The sequence below is a fragment of the Pteronotus mesoamericanus genome, unplaced genomic scaffold, assembly GCF_021234165.1.
Source record: "Pteronotus mesoamericanus isolate MK-2021 breed Mesoamerican mustached bat unplaced genomic scaffold, CSHL_Meso_final scaffold_167, whole genome shotgun sequence".
NCBI lineage: Eukaryota > Metazoa > Chordata > Mammalia > Chiroptera > Mormoopidae > Pteronotus > Pteronotus mesoamericanus.
In genome coordinates, this window is record NW_026555308.1 from 7,056,467 (window position 1) to 7,079,811 (window position 23,345).

The following is a 23,345-nucleotide window of genomic DNA, read 5'->3' on the forward strand; positions in this document are numbered from 1 at the left end:
CGTTTCCCAAATGTCACACAGTGGAACCATGCTGTGTGTAACCCTTTGATTCCGGCTTCTGTCACTCAGCACCAAGACTCTGAGATTCTACCATGTTCTTCCTGTCCTTGCATGTGTCGGTATATTGTTCCCCTTTATTGCTGAGTAGTATTCCATGGTGTGCATGTATAGTTTATTTATCGTTTCCCCAGTAGAGGGACATTTGGGTTCTTTGCAGGTTTGGGCAAATTTTTTAAAAAGCCTCTATAAATATCTGTGTCCATTCGTGTCTTTGTGTGGACATATGCTTTCATTTCACTTAGGTAAACTCCTCGGTGCGACATTGCTGGGTCATAGGGTGCGTGCATGTTTAACATTATGTGAAACTGCAAGACAGCTTCCCAAAGTGGTTGTACCATGTTACCTTCCCACCAGGTGTGATGAGAGTCCTAGGTGCTCTACATCCTCACCAGTACTTAGTATTGTCCATTTTTTTAATGTGTAGCCATTCTGATGGGTTTTTAAAAAATTTACAGATTTACAGGAAATTGCAAAAAACAGTACAAAGAAGTCCCATGTACCCTTCATCCAGTTTCTCCCAAAGGTAGCATCTTGTATAATTACAGTGCAATGTCACAACCAAAAATTGGCATTTCTTCTTAAAACCCAGAGCAATCCTAGTTGATTTCTCTAAAAGTGTGGGAAAATCCATCATTCCGGCATGGACACAGTGCCGTCAGCCTCTGGACCCCATGCCTATGAACAGCATGGTTGGTGGGCCGGGAGCTGGGTCAGGCCTGAGAAGTTACTGTTTGTCTCTGGACCTCTTTGCAGAGCACGTTCATCAACAGACCTGCCCTGGGAATCCTGCCTCCAGAGAACTTCGTGGAGAAGCTGCGGGAGTCCTTACTCTCGGTGAGTGGTGAGTCCATGGGAACAACCCTCTGCTGCTGGGACTCACCTCTACCTTCTGCCCCAGATCCCACCCCCACCCCCCACCCCTGCCCACACAGGAAAGGCAGTTCTGACCTCTAGGAGGCAGCACCAGCAGGAGAAGGAGAGGACTGAGATCCAGAACAATTAGGATGGGGTGTTTCTCTAGTCTTGCTCTTTGTGTTGATATTGCCACAAAAAGTATCATTACTTTTCCTTTTGAAGAAAAGAAAGGATACCTCGTATGCCAGAAAAACAGAATTCAGGAAAAATTAATAATTTGTTCCATGACAGGAGGTTTGCCTGTGATTCAGCCTGCATCAATGTTTCTGTTTCGGTCGTTACAATTAAAATTATTCAGAACCTCAATGTTCCATCTGCAAAATGTGGGTGCCTTAAGAGGTGGCAGTTGCACCAGGAGGGGTAGACTGGGCTTTGCTTCACCCTTTATTGCTCTCTACCCTCCAGCCTGGGCTTCTCCAGCACCCCAGAAGAGCCTAAGTCCACTTCCCCAGGCTGACTGCTTCTGGGATGTCCCTAGTTCCCTCCCAGCCTCTCTCTGCCTCTCACAGCTCCAGCTGAAGGAGGGAAAGTTGAGAGGGAGCTGAGCCCACAGCTATTTCTCTGCCAACAGGTGGCTCCCAAAGGGATGTCCCAGCTCATTACCATGGCCTGTGGCTCCTGCTCCAATGAAAACGCCTTCAAGACCATCTTCATGTGGTATCGGGTAAGGTTGGAGGCGCAAAGACACACACACACACAAACACACACACACACACACACACAAACACACACACACTGAGGTTCCCCACCACCCAGCCACACACTTATCCCCTAGTGCTACTGTTTATCCCAACTGGCTGGAGTAGTGGACACAGTGACCATTCTCAAAATCCAGAGGGGGCTGCTGCCTGGATGGGATCTTTCAAACATCCCAGTGTGGACTGGTGCAAAGAGCCAAGTAAAAAGTACACTCTTAAGAAGAATGAGCTCTGTATTTATTCTTAGCCCCTGGATTGGTCCAAGATGGTAATTGTCAGATGTCTGGCAGTCGAGACAATTCAACATTTTCTCCTTGAGGTCACTCTGAAGATTTGATATATGTCCAGGCATTGATGCACAATGAATGCACTAATGTACATCCAGGTATTGACATGGGACTGGGGAATTTGAAAGTTTAAGTCCCCAGAGTCAGTTACAACAAGAATAATCACTTCCTTATGCCTCAGCCCACTCGAAGTTAATAATGTGGCAGCTTGACCACAGTGACTCCATTTTATTTCTTCACTCCTCCAATCAACGTATAAGACCAACTCTTGAGAGAGCATTCTCTAATCGTCTGGACTAACTATGGCTTTGATTGCAAAATGGAATCTGCTCCTACCACAGAACGTCTCTAAGACTTTGTTCTGTTCTTTTTTGTCAGAACAAGGAAAGGGGTCAAACGGGTTTCTCCAAAGAGGAGCTGGAGACGTGCATGGTCAATCAGGTAAGTGGAGTGGGCCCTTTCTCCTCTTCCAAGAGGAAGCTGCCACAGTCCCTGTCAGCTAGTTAATGGACCCTGTCCTTCTCAAATAGTCAGCACAGATGGCCATAAGAAATGCCATAGACTGGGGTGGGGGGTGGAGGCTTAAACAACAGACCTGTATTTTCTCCCAGTTATGAGGGCTGGAAGTCTAAGGCGCCAGCCAATTTGGTTTCCTAGGGCAGGCTCCCTTCCTGATTTGCAGACAGCTGCCTTCTCACTGAGTCCTCCCATGCCAGGGAGAGAGTTAGCAAGCTCTCTTCTGCCCCTTTTTATAAAGACCCTAATCCCATCATGAGAACCCCTTCATGACCTCATCCAACCCTAACCACCTTCCCAAGGCCCCATGTCCAAATACCATCACACTGAAGTTAGGGCTTCAACATAAGAATTTGGGGAGACATAAACATTCAGTCCACAACAAGGGGACCCCAAGCATTCTGCCTCCCTTGTTCATTCCCTATGTATCAAGGCAAAGTGGAGCTCTTCCTGATCTAGGACAACTGCCTGAATTTAACCTAAGAGGGGCTTTAACGTAGTCTCTACAGTAATCCAAAATGTCAACACAAATGTATGTACAGGGGTTTTCAGTCCATTTATTGTTTAGAGGAACAATAACCAAAAAGACTGGAGACCACTTAATAAGGAAAGAGGAATTAAGTGTAGGGGTTCCCAGAGACACCGAGGAGGCCACTGTCAGGGCACAGCGGTGGTGGGTAACACAGGGAAAACCAAGTAGGTACATCCAAGCTCTGCGGACAGCTTCCACCAGAGCACACTTGCCCTGCCCCCTTTCAGATATGCAGTCCCATTATGATTTAGACAGAAATGTCTGCCGATTAAAAAAAAGAATCAAGGGCCACTGAACTCAATGATGCACTGTGAACATCCACAATATCCTGCAGCAAAAATAGTTAGAAAGGGTTGCTCTTTGCCTGGAGACACGCATACTATAACTTAGTGAAAACAGTGGAATGTAAATTGTATGGATAATGTAAATAAATGTACAGGAAATTACTACAAGAAATCCTGCTGACATGTTTATAATAGGATGCCTATCGGTGGTAAGATTGTTTTATTTCATTTTTTCCTTTTGTGCTTTATTAATTTTTTATTCCTAATCTCGCCTCTTGCTAGCAATAGACCTATACCTTTCTCCACATTCATACAAACTTAGATCAAGTTAAGCTTTTTCTTTTTTCTTCTGGGCATTTTTTTTTTAAAGAAATGGATCATGCCCTACCTCTTTCTCATTTGATGTCTGTGAACATCCTAGTCCACCAATACTTTTAGATATCATTCCTCCTGTTCAATGCCTACAGCCAAAGATGTGTGATGATGTGTGTCTATTGCAATACATGTATACAAGGGAACAAAGGAAATGTTTTCCTTCTTTAACAAAGGGAAATGACAAGACGGTATACTGGAGTTTGTGGGAGGAGGTCTTAGAGCTTCTCCCAGGGGTCTCAGGTGCCTGGTGGAGCTCAGCCAGCCTAGGAGCATGCTGCATCGAATTTCCAGAAACAAGGGGGTCCCCGTGGCTGCCTCTGTGGCATCCTCTGTAGTTCTCCCAGAGTCAGCTTGAAACAATTCTGATTCCTTGCCTGGTGGAGGGTCAGGAAACAATGTAGCTGTACCATCCATTGGGGACTGAGAGTTCAGATGTCCCTCCTGAACACAGGGACACCCACCCTGGGAAGACAGAAAGAGGAGAGGGGGGTCCCCCCTGGCCAGCCTCCCGCTCTGGCATAACAGACCTGGTCCAAAGGCCTGGGGCATTCATTCCCTGTGAGGTGCCCCGTTCAGCCTCCTGTCGTGGCCCACCTGGTCCACCTGGTTGCTGTGGAAGCCAGAGCAGTCTGGAGTGGGAGGAGAGCCTGTAGGAGTTGGAAGAGCCTGCAGAGAGAGGCTGAATATTCAAAAGGCCCAAGCAGCCCAGCAGGTGATGTGAAGGAGAAAGGTGGGCAGTGGGCCGTGGAGCTGCACACTTGCCCACACTTCAGGCTCAGGTGACAAAAATGGGCCCACATGGTGTAGAACTTGAGAGAAGGTATTTCAGATATTCATGTGAAATCTCTTGATTAAAAATAATTTTTAGAAAAGAATATTTTGGTGGACCATGTGGGTAAAACACCTGTTGGCTGACTATAGAGGTAGGGGTCCAGTTTGTAACTTCGGTCTGAGGAGAGACCCCCAGTTCTTCTAATAGACTTTGGTGTTCCTTCACGCCCTTGGGGCAAACCAGAGTTCCCCATTCTCACCGCTGTGATTGATGATTGCAATTTCTTATTTCTAGGCCCCTGGCTGCCCAGACTACAGCATCCTCTCCTTCATGGGCGCGTTCCACGGAAGGACCATGGGTAAGGAGAGACCACTGGGATCCCAGGTGACAGAGTGATAATAGAAGCAACAATAGCGAAGGCTGACTTTGATCTTACTTTCCCCACCTTGTCTCATTGACTCCACACCGCTCTGCAGAGTGGGGATCGTTGTTGCCATTTTGCAGATAAGGAAATAGAAGCTCAGCAAGGAAACGTTCCAAGGCCATATAGTGGCAGAGCCAGGATGAACCTTTGTCCCCCTGCCTTCAAAGCCCATGTTTAATCTGTGATGAATGACAATGCACACACACATACACAAATGACTCACAGGTTCTGCTTCAGCATGTTATAGGAACTCTAGAGGCAGGTGAGGTCTTGGCTTGAAATGCTCATCATCTCCTTTTTGAAGACTGTTCACTGTGTTCTCCTAAGCCAACCAACCGATCTTCTGTTTTGGGGGGGCCTAGGTTGCCTAGCGACCACGCACTCCAAAGCTATTCACAAGATCGACATTCCTTCCTTTGACTGGCCCATTGCACCATTCCCACGGCTGAAGTATCCTCTGGAGGAGTTTGTGAAGGAGAACCAACAAGAAGAGGCCCGCTGCCTAGAAGAGGTAACACCCAGATTTTCCAGACCCTTCCCACATCCCCATTCACTTACCCTCGCCACCCCAAGACTTCGCTCTGAAGAATAGGACCCAACAGTTTATCTCGGGCCTGCATGGCACTCCCTAGGACACTCCCTAGGGACAGAGAGGCCTCCTATTTTGATGTTCCATACAGGGAAAGGCAATGACACATTGATTTTGCCACCCAGTATCCATCACCCCATTTCTGGTACCAATTTCAGTATCATTCGAGTTTCTTCGAAGGCAAGCATCGGTGACTCTAGAATAAGAGAAAATGAATTTATGTGAAGAATATGGGGCAGCTCATAGAAAAATTTGCACAGGATTCTCTAGTTCACTGTTTTCCATCCTTCTCCCAAATCCCATGGCTGCTTTGGGAGCCTAGGGGTGCAAGGGGCAGGGGAGGGACTCCACTTCAACCAGAAGAGCCTGAAAGGTCAGTGCACCTCCTTTGATCTGTTCCATATATTGGGCTTCCATGTAAGACACTAGAACGATCCTGTTGCTGGGGGAAATGGCTTTCACTCTTCAGGCTGGGATTTGAGCTCAAATAAGGCTAATCTGAGGCTGGTTTGCATCTGAGGCACATCAGTTGTTTCAGGTAATAGTTAATACCTACCAGGTGTGAAGCAAGGTACTAGGTGTGAAGCAGAGCGCAAGATGCTGGATATTTTGTGGTTAAAAAAAAGAGACAACATAATGGAGTCTAGTACAGCCTGTCCAATAGAAAGATAAAGCAGGCCACAGATGTCATTATAGCTTTTCAAATAATCACATCTTTTAGAAGTAAAAAGGAATGGGTGAAATTAATTTTAATAACATTTTATGGAACCCAATACAGCCAAAATACCATCACATCAACATGTAATTAATACTCAAAAATTATTGATGAGATAGTTTTATATTCTTTTCTTCATGTTAAATCTTTGAAATCCCATTTGTTTTACACTCAGACACATCTCAGTTTGGACCAGTTACATCACAAGTGCTCAGTAACCCCACATGGCTTGTGCCCATCTTATTGGAGAGTGCAGAGTAGTAGGAAACACAGCACTGACGAGTAAGAAAATAAGCACCTAACGACAACTTGCAAACGACTCTCTGAAAGCAAAGACATGTATCTCTGAAAGCAAAGACGAGAGCTCCCATGGGGGACTGGTGGAGACCAAGGCCTAAATCACATCATCCGAACTGAACGTTTTTTCCTCAGTTCTGTGTAACAGAGAAAGACTGTCCTTTGTTCTCCTATCTAAGTGTATAGTTTGGGGTTTTTTAATTATGTATAATTATTAAATTATTAATAGAGTGTCACAGTTACTACCCTTTAATTATGTATAAGATGGTGCCCATATTGCAACAAGAGTTCAAGAACTATAACCACTTAGAGACAATCAGGTGCTTTTCTTACAACCCTGTCACTGTTAACAGATATTTTAAAAATCAATTTCAACTTTATTAACATAATTTATATGCCATAAAATGCAGTCATTTAAATGCCTAGTTCGATAAGTTTTGACAAATAAATAAATATGCTCATGTCACCATCACTCCAATCAAGGGCATCTTATCAGCCTGGAAAATGTCCTTGGATCCATCTGAAGAGTCAGTCCAGGACCCCACCCCAACCCCACTCTGCTCAACCACTGCTTGGATTTCTATCACTATAGATGAGTTTTGCCTCAGCTTTTTAAACAAATATTCATCCCAGCTTCTGCACAGAAAGTACTCTCCTACCAATAATAATAATACAACAATAACAACAATAGATTCTGTCAGCATGTCCATGGTACAGATCAGGAAAGTGAGGCTCTACATTAAATAACTTGCTCCAAGTTAGCAATCTGTATGCACGCAGAGGCTAGCACAAATCCTAAGCAGGACACATCACCATCCACATGTGTGGCTTGGAATGGATATCACAGTGCTCATTGGAAGTGCTTACACACACTTTGCAACTTAACTTCCAGGGGGTTGCAGGACCCCACATGCCCACCCTTGGGTGCTGCTCCAGGAGCCTCCACACCCATTGTCATTTCTCGCTTCTGAATCCAGGTGGAGGATTTGATTGTGAAATATCGGAAAAAGAAGAGGACAGTGGCTGGGATCATCGTGGAGCCCATCCAGTCTGAGGGGGGAGACAACCACGCATCTGACGATTTCTTCCGGAAGCTGAGAGACATCTCCAGGAAGGTCAGTGCACCGGCCAAGGCTGGATGGGGCCACAGGCCATTTCCAGCTGGTTTCCCAAAACAAAGGGTTAGTTCTGGGATCCTTGTAAACTTTCAGATGTTCAGAGGCTGCCTATTGGCCTCACGGGGAGAGGAGTGAGAGGAACGGGGACAGTACAGAGAATTCTTCCCTGAAATCTTATTGCAAAACCAGCCTCCATCCAGCCTGCAGCCTTTGTCAGTGGCTTTTTATAATCCAGATATTCCTGGGAAGGCCTCAGCCTCCACCCCTTCCTTTCTAGAGACCCCCCTCACCTTTCAGCCCAGTGTGGCCCACATGCAGCAGAGGCAAAGTGAACAGACTTTTATGTTAATACCGTGTTTACCTTAATGTCTTACATGTACAAATGGTACATCCAACCAGCAAGTTCACAGATGAAGGTTATACGACATGGCTTGACTTAAACACAAACGCTAAGTAAAGGACAGTTCTGGTGATGAGCAGAACTGCCAAACGTGACAGCAGATGTTTGGGAGACAGGGCCAGGACTCACTGCGGGGCCACGATTCCTCCGGAGTAGGTCAGCTTGCTCAGGGACTGAAGCCAAGCGGAATGCTGCCGTGCTTTGCATCAGGGCCTGTTCGACATTCTGGTTTGGCTCTGGCTCGGCAGCTGGAGGAAGTGTTCGGACACAGCTCTGGTGGCACTGCCTGCTTAAGCATTTGTTTAGTTTTGCCCCAAAACATGGACTTAGCTTGCAGTTTAGAAAGCACGGACTCTGGCTGGATGACTGGGTGGGCGGTTGGTCGATTGTGGCGGGTGTGTGTTCCTCCCTCCTCTCCCTCCAGCATGGCTGTGCCTTCCTGGTGGATGAGGTCCAGACAGGAGGGGGCTGCACTGGCAAGTTCTGGGCCCACGAGCACTGGGGCCTGGATGACCCTGCAGATGTGATGACCTTCAGCAAGAAGATGATGACCGGGGGCTTCTTCCACAAGGAGGAGTTCAGGCCCAATGCTGTGAGTGCCAACTCCACCCTTCTCTCCTTTCCGGGACGGGGGAGGCAGATAGGTGAAGCAGCGTTGCTTCTTCCAAACTGCGCCTTTCTCACAAACCAGGCACTGGGTGGACACTTAATGTGTCACCAAAGTTTTCTAAGGCCCAATTCTTATCGATTTATTTAGCCAGTGATTACAATCACTCCTGATCTCTGCAGGGCTGATTTCATATCAGTCTGTTGTCAGCCTTCTAATTGTTCTGTGTGTTAATAACTGCTGCTGGAAACTGGGCGCTTCCTCTGTGCCTGGCCCAGTTCTAAGTACTCTTCATGTACTTTTAATCTTTACAACAATCTAACCAGGTGGTTGTTATTTTTCTCTCCCATGTCATTAATGAGGAATCCGGCAGAGATTGGTTAAGTAAGTTGGCCAAGATCACATAGCCCATTAACTGATAAGCTAGGATTCAAACCCAGAGAGCCCTGCTCTCAGCTAGTACGCTGTACTACCACGTGTAATATGGATTCTCATACACATACACACGCAGTTACCAGGGACTTAGGATCCTTCCTTCCACCATTCCTGAATGTAGTTTCCATCCTTGAGGATGCTTCATGTCCCAAAATGGCTACTAGAGCTCCAACCTTCACATCCCCATTCTTGGCAGTAAGAAGGAAAAAGGAGGGAAGCACAAAGTGACCCTCTCCTTACCTTTAGTGGCTTTCCCAGAGATCCCACAACTCTTCTATTTCTAACACTGTCACTCAGTTCTGGTCACATGGCCACTCCTAACTGCAAGAGAAGCTGGGAAGTATGTTTTAGTTGACTGCACTGACACCCTGAATAATTCATGGAAGAATAAATTGGGTGGTCTTTGAGGGCCAGACTGCCATCAATCCACTCCTGAGTCCACCACCTATGCGCTATATTTTTTTCTGGAAGAATCGCTTAACCTCTCAGAACCTCAGCTTCCTCCTCTATAAAACGATTAGAGTTAAGAGCCAAGTGTCTTCATTTCCCCAGGACGGAGGGATTTCCCGGCACACGAGGAATCAGTCTCTGTGATAGTCATACTAATAATCAAACCTCCTACAGGACTGCTGTTATGGAGAGAATTCAATGAGATAATCCTCCTCAGCCCTTAGTAGATGCTCATTGGGTTAGTTTCTCTCTTAACTGGGGGACAAGGTGTGCCTCGGGGGAGTGGGCCCCTGAAGGGTGTGCCCATGTGTAAACCTTTCCAACACCCTGTGCCTTGTTCCAGCCGTACCGGATTTTTAACACCTGGCTGGGAGACCCATCCAAGAACCTGCTGCTGGCCGAGGTCATCAATGTCATCAAGCGAGAGGACCTGCTGAGTAACGCAGCCCATGCTGGGAAGGCCCTACTCACGGGGCTGCTGGATCTCCAGGTACCCACCCAGCCCGGTCACACCTCAGCTCTCTCAGGACCCCACCCATAGCTCCCACGGTCCCCAGGGCAGCATCTGAGCCCGTCAGCATGGCAGCGCACCTGCTCCTCCAGCGGGGGCAGAGGCAGGAGCTCCAGGGACCACCCCCTGCCCCCAGGCAGGGGTGCCAGGTTTAGCAAATGACAACACAGGGCGCCAGTTTAATTTTAAAAACAGCGACATCTTTGTTTTAGCATAAAAGTATACCCCATGCAATCTTTGCACATAGTTACACTAAAAAGTTTAAGTTGTTTATCTGAAATCAAATTTAACTGGGCACCCTATGTTTTATCTGGCAACCCTAACTCAAAACAATTTGAACTTAGGAAGATATGATTATTTTCATTTTCTACATGTGAAAAGGCAGTTTGGGAAGGTGAGCAGCAGCAAAGGAGCCAGATTTTAAACCCAGATATGCCTGATTGCAAACTAGTGCGCCTATAAAGACAACATAGACCTTCTGGGTAAAATTTCTTTTTCTTTTCTTTTTTTTAAATTATATTTTACTGATTATGCTATTACAGTTGTCCTGAATATTCCCCTTTTACCCTCCTTCACCCAGTACGCCCACTCCCTCAGTTAATCCCCCTACTGTTGTTCATGTTCATGGGTCATGCGCATAAGTTCTTTGGCTACTCCATTTCCTATACTGTACTTTACACCCCCATGGCTATTCTGTGACTACCTATTGTACTCCTTAATCCCCTCATGTCTCTACCTATTCCCCCACAACCTCCTACCATGTGGCAACCATCAAAACAGAATCCGTATCCATGATTCTGTCTCTGTTCTTGTTTGCTTAGTTTGTTTTTTAGATTCAATTGTTGTTAGGTATATATTTTTGGCCATTTTATTGTTCCTAGCCTTGATCTTCTTTTTCTTAAATAAGTCCTTTTAACATTTCATGTAATAATGGTGTGGTGATGACGAACTCCTTTAGTTTTTTCTTGTCTGGGAAGCTCTTTATCTGCCCTTGGATTCTAAGTGATAGCTTTGCTGGTAGAGCAATATTTGCTGTAGGTCCCTGCTTTTCATGACTTTAAATATTTCTTGGCAATCCCTTCTAGCCTGCAAAGTTTCTTCTGAGAAATAAGCTGATAGTCTTATGGGAACACCTCTGTAGGTAACTACTTTTCTCTTGCTACTTTTAAGATTCTCTCTTTATCTTTAACCTTTGGCATTTTAATTATTATGTGCCTTGGAGTGGGCTTCTTTGCTGAGTGCTAATCACAATATCCAGTAGAGTGAGGAAATTATCTGGGGCTGGAGAAAGCACCACCACAAGGATGGGGGGAACGGGACTCGTCTGTGTTCCCTCACGCCATAGTGGAAAAGCCTCCTAAGTCACGGCACTTCAGGCTGAGAACTCAGACAGGTGCTGCCTCCGTTACGGGGATGAATTAGCTCCAAACTAAAAACTGTTGCGCTCCCACCCCACAAAGCTTACAAAGGAAGCCTGGAGAAATACAAATTATTGCCAAGTAACTTAACTGTGCCCCACAACAAAGGTTAAGAACAGTCAACGCCCAACAAGATCAAAATCACAGTGGCTGGCATCCATTAAAACATGACCAGACATGCAACGAAGCTGGAAAATACAGCCCGTGATAAAGACAAAGGTGACTCAACAGAAACAGACCCAGAAATCAGAGGTGACAGAATTTGAAGACAAGGACGTTAACTCATCACTAACTGTATGCCATTAACTTCAGAAAGGTACCGAGATGCCAATAAGCACATCAAGAGGTGACCACCTCACCATCAGGGAAATGTAAAACGACAACCAAGATAGCGCCTCACTCTCACCAAAATGTTCAGTCTGATAACTTACAGCTCTCACACACTCCTGGGGGAGGACGGGTGTGTGAAGGTGATAAACCACTTGGGGAAACTCGCTGGCTTTATCTATTCAGTTGAACATATGTGTGCCCTGTGAGCCACCAATCCCACTCACAGTAAATGGAAATTATGTGCACCAGAAACAGAAAAAGCCACGGTCAAGGACCTCACGCCTAACAGCCTCACGCTAAAAACCATTCAGGTATCTCTCAAGAAAAGCGGATTCCAAAACTCTTGTAATGTATCCTCAAAGTAGAATATCGTAAGTCAATGAAAATGACCAAATTATTGTTACTCCAAGGATAGGTGAAACTGCAGAGACATAATGCAGAGCAAAATCAATGAGAAAGACAGTACCTCCTATGTAAATATTTTCAACATGCAAATATAACGTGCACCGGGGTGTTAGAAACCCAAACAGTGGCTTCCTCTGAGGCGGAGGCAGCGACTGGGAAGGCCCGAGGTAGGGCCGGGTGTGCCAGCAAAGTTATTTCTTGACCTGCTTCTTCACTCCGTGGGCTGTACGCTCACCATGTGGCAGTTTGCTGCCGATGCCGAAGTCTAATCAGAAGCACTGGTGCGATAAAATATTAAACCGCAAAGAAATGATGAGAAGGTCAGCAGGCCACTGTGTGCACAGAACTTACTGTTTTTCTTTCCTTTTATGCTCAGCTGGATGTCATAATAATCCTCTCTTCTATCGGATCGATAGTCCACCTCTTTACACTGGATATAGGACTGCAAACACGGGAGAGACGGCACAAATATTACTAATCAGCAAATTGGTCACATTTTAAAGTCTTTTAAAACCATTCTTTTAAAGCGATGATCACATACCACCATTTTGCCTCTGAATAGTTTAGGTATGGTGCCTTCTACACATGTGCCTTTCATCTTATTCTCCACGTTATCAAGCAACTGGAAGAGAAAGTTTTGGCTTTAAGAAAATGGTATGCTTCATTAATATACAGTAATTTGCAACGTCGCTAGGAAATTTCAATGGCCCAAGAAATTCTAAGACTATGTACATAGTATGACCTTTGGCATGCAATTATCAAAAACATACAAAATCTTCTTTCTTGGTTGGATATTTACAAAAATATCTACATGCAACAGTTGAGATTAACTCTCTATACAGCCTTCGGAATGAATTAGTAATCTGTAGTGCCTTTAGAAGCATTTTTTATATTCATTTTACCTCTGTGGAAAAGCATGTAAATTGAGCACTAAACTTAACTCGTATTGGTCCACACCAAGAGATTAATGAGGTTGAGCCTGTCAACAGGATTGACTGGTTTGTCCATGGATATTTAATGAACTGGATTCAATCCAGCTAGTGCTGCAAAAAAGAAAACACACCTTGCCCAGCCAATCACCTTGAATAGCCATGTCATGTTGTACGTGTGTTTGTGCGTCTTTCATCACAACGGAAAGAATGGGAATTTGCTACTGACTAAAGCTGGTGTTGGGGAGAATCACTCACACAGAGGTCTGCCTCTATCAGGACTTCTGTGCAAACAAGGGGTCTGGATGCTGCAGGGTAATAACAGAAGTCACTCTTGCAAATTAAGCCGGGTACAGCCAGAACAGCTACTTAAGCCAGTAACAACCTAACAAGTAGGTAGTCCAAGGAACACCTCATCCTACTGCTCTTTAAACTCAAGTTTCCCCCGCAAACTTCCCTCTCAGATCATTCTTTTCATTCTTTCTGGCTTTTCAACTATATAAACGCTGCTTTTTCCCTTCTAGCCTAGTTTTGGCCCTGGACACACATGGGCGTATCGGAATTAGGGCGACCTGAAGCAGGTCTGAGGTTTTACTTGGTAACAACTTCTGACAGTGCTTCCAAATATTAAATGTCAGTAGTATATAATTACAGCTGAAAACTTACCACTCGGCATAGCTCTTGAACATCGTGTTGCATGAAGCTATCTAAAGTTTCCCACCTTGGAAAGATAAAATGTACATTTACGTCAAAACTGCCAAATTTCAAATAAGAGTACACTAACAAGCAGCTAAGGTTCAAAAACTACACTGTAGAATTGGCCATTACTCTTAAACTCATTTTCTGAGAAGATTATTTTGGGGGTTATAATTCAAAGATAAAGTGACATCCAATGTATCAGGACATCCAAATGCTCACAACTCTATCTTGGCCTAAACAACTTACTGCAAGGGGAAGGCGCATTTGCAAGTAAGTGTATGAGGGGTGCCCCAACAAAACTAGAATTTATTTTTTTTAAATTGTGTATTTATTCTTACAGGTTTAAACGTCAGTCACCTTCAAACTACCCTCCGTTGGATGCATATACCTATCGAGACGTTGTTTCTCCACTGTTCAAAACAGTTTTTGAACGTGTCGGTTTTGGTGCCTCTTAGTGCTTCTGGGGTTTGTTTGTTTGTTTGTTTCACCTCTTCCACATGCTCAAAACATTTCCTTTCGAGGACTTTTTTCATCCACAGAAACAAACAGACGAAAAAGTCGCTCGCGGTAGTATCAGGTGAATAGGGAAGGTGGGGCACAGGGGTTAGGTCTTTTTTGGTCAAAAACTGCTCAACACTCAGAGCGCTATGGGCGGGTGCACCCATAAATCCCCCGCCATGAAATGGGCAAACACGGTGAGAGTCTTCAGAAATAAAATTCCCTGAGGCCGAACACAGCCTCTCACACCACCACCTGGTGCACTGATCTAGATGGGTTCCCAGAACACTCACCTAGCAGGGGAAACCTGTACTACAAGGGGACTGCCCTCCAGAAGATAATTCCAGTTTTGGTAGGGTGCGTACCCTGTTGTACATTTGTTTAAAAACTATACATGTCCTTTAAGTGGTAGATTATTCCTCAAGCAAGCTGATATTTCCAAAGTGGTCAAATGAAATACAATGACAAAAACACTCTGACATAATCAGACACCTACACTGGGCTTGCAATTCTTCTCTCAACTCACTCATCCTTAAAGAAAGCAGCAGAAAGGAAAGGCAGATTTCCAATACATACCCGAATGACTTTGTTAGCTTCTTTGTTCCTACAGGCTTATCGCTGTGCTGCAGTTCGTAGAACACTCTCTGTAATGCTAAAGGGACGCTCTTGGATGAATCATCACCCTCTGTTGGCATCATGTAAACGGCCTAAAAGAATTAAGAGAGAGAAATGAAATCGGATGTGACAGTATCACTCCTAATATCACAATGGCTACTGTGCTTTAATTAAGGCTTTTAATTATGCCCTACATAGGTCAGAAAGTTTCTTTTATTTGAAGTCATGAAAGTCTTTAGAGACATTCTAGAAAACACAAGATGGAAAAAAACAATTATGTTTTAATTACCTATAGCTCACCATCCAAAGAGAACCACTTTCATGTCCTACTTCTCAGAGCAACATTTTTAAACTTAACATTCCTTATAAACAAAAGGTTTAGTGAAACAAATGCTACCGACATTACCCACATTTACTAGCCCCAGGATATATCCTACCATGGTAACTGACCAGAAGAACACTGCAAACATAAAAGGAAAGCCAGCAGACCAGCCAGCGCTGCCCCTACAACCAGGAGTCCGTGTTCTCTGCACTGCTCCATGCTGCTCACATGATTTCCTAAACTACGATGACTCTTTCGCCTACACTACATTCCAGGGAAGTCTATTCTGATTTAAATAGTCTTACAAAAAATAAGTTTTATCTATAATGGGGAAAACTAGATTTCGTAGCCAGTTTTCTGACTGACCAATTTTTCATACAAAACTTTTCAAATGTTGCTAATGGCTTTTATATTGCGGGGAACGGGGCTGCGGGGAGGGAATCCAAATACTTCTAGCTCAAAGTTAAGACTGCTAGCTATAGTGAACTTTTCACCACCCCGGTTAGCTGTAAGTGTCCAAACACTGAGAACTAAAGATATGCGCAAGCACAAAATAGGGGCCTCTCTGGAGACAGCTCTGTAGTAGGAGAGGACAAGGCAAAGTTTGGCGAGAACTTTGCTTGTCCCTTAATACTTGAGAGAAAAGGGTGGGTGGAAGGTTGAGGAGAGAAATACCATCCATTTACCTTTCGTAGTTGATTTGTGAAAAATAAAGTCTGCAGCAGGCTGTTCATGTAACAAGTCGCTCCCTGATTCTTTAAACCGACATAGCCCGTGTGCTTCTTTGAATCCCACCTACAAGATCAGTTTGAGGTTGAGGGAAAACTGCACAGGACACCTCCTTGCTTCTGCAACGTGTGTGGAGCGATTCAGCTATGGCTGACATTTCACTGCTATTTCCCACCATCCTGACACAGGAATGAAGGCTGAGCACCCCTCCAAGTTAATACCTCATCACCAGGCCCGTGGCACTAGGACGCCAAGGCCGAGAGGTCTTATCACAGGGCTCCCTTTAATGGTCATTGATTCTGTCCGCCCAAGTGCATGGACCACTGCTAATTCAACCCCAGCTTTCAAGAAGCACCTTAGAACACCGTCTGCTGAGAGCAGCACGGCCATCACTTACCAAGGTCAGCACTCACAGGTACAAACTACATTCTATATACTTGTACCAAACTGACCCCCAGTGTAGTTCTAGTACATCCACGTTAGGCCGCAGGTAGCCAGCAAGAAATGGAAACCGGTGAGACCCCTCATTTCTCTAGGCAATACCCAGGAAAAGACACACATGTATACTGGCAGGCTTTAATGCAGATTTCAAACATCTAGAACCTTTTCTTATTAGTCCTCTATAATGCAAAGCCCATAAACAAACATGATCAGCACTGAGTGTGACCAATCCTACTGTGAGGTCAAGGTCAACAGTACACTGCTTCCAGGGGTTGTGAGTCCACATCCCTGCAAACACATTCAGATGTGTCAAACGGCCCCAGTTAAAGTTCATGTGCGTGTTTACATCATTTTTTAATAAATGGCAATGGAAAATATACAGTAAAAATAATTATTTTAAAAATAGTTTTTAAAATGTCAAGAGAAAGCAAGAATCCTGAATTACAGATGGTTATTTGAAAAAGTATAATCATAAAGATTTAGGAGATAAGGGTTGAATAAGTTGTGACAAGTTTGGCTCAACCAATAAATCTCTTTTGATTGGTAATGCCGAAAACCCAATCTACTTTTTGAAGTCAAGGAATACAGCAAAAATTTCTTTAAATGAAGCGGGAACAGGAACCCACAAAATTTTAATTAGAACTCTCTTGTTTTCACCCCCTACTTCTGGTATTTGAATACAACATAACTGCATGTTTTGAAAAGGCTACTCAAGAGAAGCCTGATTCCTCCAGTATCAGTCCAATTAACATAAAGCTAAGAAATGTAATTTGCTCTTAAATAAAAAAGAAATTCCCCGCGCCACCCGCCGGCCACGTTAGCCAGGATCTGGACTAACTAGTAGCTCCTTCATGGCCACCCCACTGCTCCTGCCCTCTTCCATCAGGGTCGACCAATGCGCTCCTGACCAAGAGTAAGGCCACGTGGAAACAAAACACAGCAACCCAGAGAGTGGTACCTGTCACTTAACTGCTTCCTAGATAGAGTGTTACAGTCTCACCCTGGGCCTTCAAAGGCTGGTCTTCCACAACCTGCTCCCAACTTACCACCTCAGTTCCACTCTTCAACTTTCCTCACGTTCCGCCCAATCCCAGTCTTTCTCGCTGGTGTCTTTACTCGTGTCGTTCTCCCTGCCCTGAATTCCACTGCCCCACCTTGTCAACCAATAACCCAATACGCTCTTTAAGGCCAGCTTCCTCTTGCGCACAGACCTTCCTGGCCGAGTGACGGAAGCAGAAGCAGAAGCATCTCCTTGCAGGCCCACCTCTCAGCTCTATGGTACCCCACTCACTACCTCATCCGCGCAGCGGCGCTCCCACCAGCACGCATGGAAATCCCTGACCTCTTCAAAATAAAAACAGCGCACCTCCTGCTGTCGTTTTTTATGTACTGGTCTTGCTCCTTTACCTGCGCAGCCTGTACCTTCGAGGACAGAAACCCAACGCTGTCTTGTCTTGTTGACCATATGATTATATTAGCAGTGCCCAGCAGGGTCTGGCATACAGAAACTGTTCAATAAATCGCTAAACACAGCAGGGAATGTGAAGCTGCCATACGGGTCCGTACGTTCCACGTGTGCCAAGGGGCAAGCACAGAGAGCGTGCTTATCTGTGGAATCATGCATTTCTGATCACGTGCAAATGTTGCTCTCCCTCCAGCACAAAACATGTTTCTTAACAGCACCCAAATAAGGAAAAACTTACGCAACTCCATGGGGAGCATCCGCCTGTACAAAGACTTCAAAAGTCACTTTGTCATCATCTATAAATCCTTTCTCAGGATCAGTCACTTCCTATTAAAAAATAAGAATATCTAACTTACATAAAATCACACAAATGCTCACTTCATTCCAAAGAGACAATTATCCTAGTGTCATGTACTTTAGTAAATTAAAATACAACTTTTCAAACACCCAAATTATGCTTCTAGTTTTGCAGTGTTTTGGTTGTTTTTAAGTGTTCTCTGACCAAGAGGAAGCATCCCAGAGGCACTGGGGGTGCAACACCATAGCATGGAAATTGAGGGGCGAGTGCAAGCTCATCACAGCAGGGCTGGGGAGGTTCCAGAGAACCCATGGCAGGAGACTGAGCAGGACAATCCTAAGCACATTTCCACCTCTGCAAAAACAGCCAAAGTAAACTCATAAACTCGATAACTCATGAAGCTTCATGAAACCACCCCACACTCTGCCTGACTTAGGGAGGGACCCCAACTGGTATAATTTGTTTTTTAAGGAAATTTACCTATCATGAATGGTACTGGCTGCCTTACAATGTTTGATAAAATTGAGATCTGAGTCCTGCTGGCTGCATATGAATTAGCTAGGAAAAGGAAAAAAATAAAAAAACCCAAAAGCAACAACAACATACAGATGACTGTGCAACTTATGAAACAAATAGTATGATTCTAAAATGAATAGAAGGCAATATGTCAAGGTAGTTTTGCTGCTTAGACCGTCATCCCAAGATAACAAGGAAGTAATTTCAATATGTAGTCAGGACACTTACCAAAAAAACCAATCAATGAATGTATAAACAAGTGGAACAACAAACTGATATCTCTCCAAAATCAATAATCTGTAAATTAATCGAATGGAGGGCTACTAATAACAGATGTAAGGGAACAAAGAATTATTCTCAGATAATTATTCAATATAAATCTACTGTTACTTACACTCCAGGCCATAAAATTGGAAAATCCCCAATCATTTTCTTTATGGAAGAATAAATGACTAATACGACGGCTGAATGACTTCTCCTCATCTCTGTAATTTGTTATCTTCAGCACTGCTTGTGCATGACAAGACCACGACCTGTTTAAAGAAAATAGTCTAAGCCTTCGGTGACATATTTCATTGATGTTTATGTATTTTTAAAAACACAGCGCACAAAAATTCCTGTATTTTTTAATCTTCTTTTTTGCAGGGGCAGGGTGGGTTCCTGGGAAGCATATGTACCTTTAGAGGAGAAAAGGGCTAAGAAGGGTTAAGAGTTCCAATATGTACTTACTTAACTTATGGCATTATTTATTTTTGAATTTTTCAAAAGCTTGTCAAGTATTTCATTTGCTATCTTTAAATACACGTCGAGATTTTATAGGAGACTATACTCTTTGGGTCAGATTATAATTCTATGGATATCATTTTAAAAGGGCAGGAAAAAAAGAATGACGAAACTCCTATTTCTAAATGAACAGACTTAAAGCTCTAGGTTCTACTAACAAAGGTGTCACTTTTAAGCGACACTCCCGCCCCTGGTAGCTTATAGGTACTGTGGCTGTCACGTTCTCAAAAGCACCTCGGACACAGGCCTCTGGGCAGGGCTGTACCAGGGGCTCCTGAGAAACGCTGAGCATGGGTGCGGAGTCACGGCCACGAGAGACATGACCGCAGATGCTGTCCGTCACGCTTGGGGCCTCTGGATCAATGCTGAAAAACCAGAAGATAGGCCACTTTTAAAGCCCACTGCAAGGTTTACAAAGAAAGCAGAGCTTATAAAGGAATGTGAGGACCGAACTTTGAACGGACTGCAAACTCACTGACACGCCTAGAGGAGCAGTGCCGGCACGTCGGCACTTCCACTTGCTCAGGGTCCTTACGCTGAACACGGACGACTCCCCACGTTTCCAAACACTGTTCAGGCTAGCTGTTACGGCTAGAATCTAGTCCAAACACTCATCAGATCAGACCGTAACTTGAACAGAGGAAGAAAAATCTTAACCTACATACAGCCCCAACTGTACCATAAAATGGGCTTAGCACTTCTTAAACATTCAAGTGAAAAGGAAAATAAAATGAGTTGTATTCCCTGGAGTTTTGATAGAACTGCTAGAGCCAGTGTCCTGCGGGGAACAAGCTTCCCTGAGGGCACCAAAGGGCCACAGTCTGCACGTGGCAGGCAGACAGGGCAGATGTGGTCCAGGGAGGTGGCTTGGCAGCAAAAGTGGTCTGGAATCCCTTCAAACATTGTCAGCTGTGGGTTATGCTAATCGTTGAACAGTGATAGTTTTTTAATCAAAGGGAAGAAGAGCCAAACAACTTTGAATTCATCAGAACAGAGGAACAATGAAGAAACTTAATTTTAAGGACATTTTACAGTATATCTCTTTATATAAATTACATGAATAGAGAAATTAAAAAAAAATAAGTTAGGCTGGCACATGCTACAGAACCCTCGAATGTTTCATTCTGACTTGTTTTAATAATGTATAGGAACTGATTCACACACAATGAGAAAGATGTCAGCCTAAACAATTTTTCTTACCTAAAATTTTCCTCTTGAAGAGTAACTGGTGAACAAGAATTAAGCCTAGTAAACCAGCAGTAAGCTTGTCTACTGGGCCCTGATTCCATGTTCATACGAACTTACTTTTTATTTACAAGAATAAACATCAATCATCTCTATTTTGGATACAGTACCTAGTTATAAGTTTTAAAGAGCAAAATGTAGACTCTTATATAAAATCAAAGGGCTATGTACAAGCAGCAAGGAAGATCCAGAAATATTTTAAAATTCAAAATGAGGCTGATCAAATTTGGCTTCCAATGTATTAGGCTATCTGTGGATTTGTAATTGCATCATTTAAACTGTCTTACGTGGAATCAGATTCAGCATTGCACTGGAGAAAGAATCCTACGCTTTTTTGGTGTGGTCTGTCTGGATAAAAGCGTGGCATCACCATAATCTTCCATGGCAGATTTCGCACAAAACACGGAGGGCTAAGGACCGACTCACTCAGTCTGCTGAAGCGCTCGACAGTGAACTGAAAGGTCGCCTCGGAGCGCCAACTCGTGTCTGCAAGAAAACATTGTCAATCAGAGCCTGTGCACAATCAAGGAGCCCTGAAAGCACCAACAAGGGGGCATAAGCTATTCTACAACCACATCCTAGCTGCTAAAACCCAACCCTCTGGGAAAATGATAGTATCAGATCCAAGTTACTAAATAACCTAAAGCAGGACAATGACATAGAGTTCTGTGTGACTGAAACCCCAAACTCAGAAGGCTGACGACACACACCTGCATTCCTTCCTAGATTTAAGAGTTCAGTGTGATAAGAACAACTATTCTACTCTATCTTAATTCCCACATAATCCTTTGTGCCTACAGGGGTTTTAGAGAGAAGGGATGAAACATAACAGGTGTTCAAGAACAGGGCTCATAGATGAAAAGAAAAAAGTTTCAGACTCAGGCTGAGTTGGAGAGAAAAAAATGAAGGGGGGACGCTGAACTTGCAAAAACAAAGGAGACCCCTGGGGGGAGTGGAAACAAGCTTTCCCAGGAAGTGCAGTTCTGCTTAGAAACAAAAATACTGCTATAAAGTTAGCCTAAAAGTAAAGGTTAATTTCTTAGTTCACAATTATTGGAAACGACAGCCTGGATTACCTAGGAAGAATAGCTATTAAAATACAAAAAGAATCTGGTATTCTTTATTACTCATGAGACTGAAGGCCAATTTAAGAAATTATGGTTTTCTCCAATAAAAAGCAAAGTGTTGACACAATGCCTCTCAGTAGACTTTCAACCAACATCACACACTTCAGAATTCCAGCTCTTACTGATGGTGGCTATCCATTTATGAGTGACACAGGCCCCGATTAGCTTTGACAAACCCAGCAGTGTCCACACTGATGCTTCTCTGGCTCCTCACGTGACGCCGTGCTCCTCCCAAGGCCACCCCACAAATCTGTCACTGCCAGTGCTTCCTAATGAAACATCATAAAACTGCCACAGCAAGGTACACATTTCTAAATGCTTTCTCTGGCTTTCAGTATCTATCTCTTTGCAGAATGGGAACGGTTCACAGGCAGCCGGGGACCAAGGGCCACACCATGAGGACACAAACTGGTCTACAGAATAGAAGGACCTGGAAGGCTTTTGAAGAATCAGGTGCTATTTTGACATGCCGACCCCTAGGCTCCTGAGGTACCAAAGAGACTAGAGCCTTAGGGGAAGAAGAAAATGTTAAGAGCACATGACCTTCCTTCATCCTTCGGGGGCAAACTGCGGAGACGGCTGAGTGCTCAGGATGCAGACTTCTCAGGGTACACAAACTGCTTAATTTGTGACTAACTGAATTTGTTCTTAGGAAAACATGTCCATCAGTCCTCATGAGAAGGCAATATTCTTCCACCAAAGAAAGAAAATCCCAAAGTATGCGTGACAGTTAGCTTTTTTACCTTCCTTTAAACTCTTTCTTCATCTCTAATTTTATTTTCCTACATGTAACACTGCTCGGCAGTTTACAAAGAAGCCCTTTGAAAAGAAAGCAACTGAGCAGGGGTGAGTCACAACTAAGAGGTGCATCCTGAATTTGAGCCTCTCCCGGAGGCAGGCAACCCTAATCTCCCTTTGAGGGAAGATAAAACTCCACGGAGAAGGCAAGAAACTTCTTGAAGAGAATGATGTCTAGAATGACTTACGAGAAAAGTACGCCACTTTTTCATAGACTCACAGATCACATCAGAGTGGCATTTAAATCCTGTGAGGTAGGCAAGGGAAGCTATTACTTAATTCTCCGTTTCGACACCCGAGATTTGACGACACTAAGCACAGTGACCATGCCTCTGATTTGTACAGTGCCACTCTAACACTCTGCCAAACACGGGCCCCAATAAAATCGGCCTGCTACACAGAGACTGAAGACATGAAGGGAACCAAATGAAAAATCACTCCAGGACACTAACTACAGGGCTCTAAAGAGTTCAACATAGCAGGGCTCGGACTCTCTTCTAATTCTCCTATTTTGCTTTCAGATACAATTCGGCTCCCTACGGCATTAGATTCTATGTGGATAAAAATTGACACATTCTCCCTCCCGTCTCCTCTCTCTAGAAGTAAGTAAGTGAAATCTTTAAAAAAATTGGGAGACATACTATAAATACTTTGCTGCTCCACTTCCATCACACACTTCAGTCAATTTGTGAATTAATCTTTAAATATTAAATAGGACCAAACAATGGTGAAGTCAGTGTGG

The 23,345-nt window shown here is 44.2% G+C and overlaps 2 protein-coding genes across 2 annotated transcripts in view; one reads left to right on the top strand and one right to left on the bottom strand.

Moving 5' to 3' along the window:
* ABAT (4-aminobutyrate aminotransferase) overlaps window positions 1-10,586 on the top strand; it is a 46,117-nt gene extending 35,531 nt beyond the window's left edge. Inside the window, exons 7-15 of the mRNA XM_054589144.1 lie at window positions 814-894; window positions 1,547-1,639; window positions 2,339-2,401; window positions 4,734-4,797; window positions 5,226-5,374; window positions 7,442-7,579; window positions 8,407-8,574; window positions 9,818-9,964; window positions 10,566-10,586. Coding sequence (XP_054445119.1) covers window positions 814-894; window positions 1,547-1,639; window positions 2,339-2,401; window positions 4,734-4,797; window positions 5,226-5,374; window positions 7,442-7,579; window positions 8,407-8,574; window positions 9,818-9,964; window positions 10,566-10,586 — 924 coding nt within the window. The remainder of the gene's footprint in view (window positions 1-813; window positions 895-1,546; window positions 1,640-2,338; window positions 2,402-4,733; window positions 4,798-5,225; window positions 5,375-7,441; window positions 7,580-8,406; window positions 8,575-9,817; window positions 9,965-10,565) is intronic.
* Window positions 10,587-11,954: 1,368 nt separating this feature from the next.
* The window catches only part of LOC129083299 (ubiquitin carboxyl-terminal hydrolase 7-like), a 67,595-nt gene continuing 56,204 nt past the window's right edge, over window positions 11,955-23,345 (bottom strand). Inside the window, exons 5-12 of the mRNA XM_054589145.1 lie at window positions 20,966-21,164; window positions 19,045-19,183; window positions 18,075-18,163; window positions 15,888-15,996; window positions 14,841-14,971; window positions 13,734-13,788; window positions 12,680-12,760; window positions 11,955-12,580 (exon numbers count right to left, since the gene is read on the bottom strand). Of these exons, the coding sequence (XP_054445120.1) occupies window positions 12,404-12,580; window positions 12,680-12,760; window positions 13,734-13,788; window positions 14,841-14,971; window positions 15,888-15,996; window positions 18,075-18,163; window positions 19,045-19,183; window positions 20,966-21,164 (980 nt within the window). The 3' untranslated portion in view covers window positions 11,955-12,403. The remainder of the gene's footprint in view (window positions 12,581-12,679; window positions 12,761-13,733; window positions 13,789-14,840; window positions 14,972-15,887; window positions 15,997-18,074; window positions 18,164-19,044; window positions 19,184-20,965; window positions 21,165-23,345) is intronic.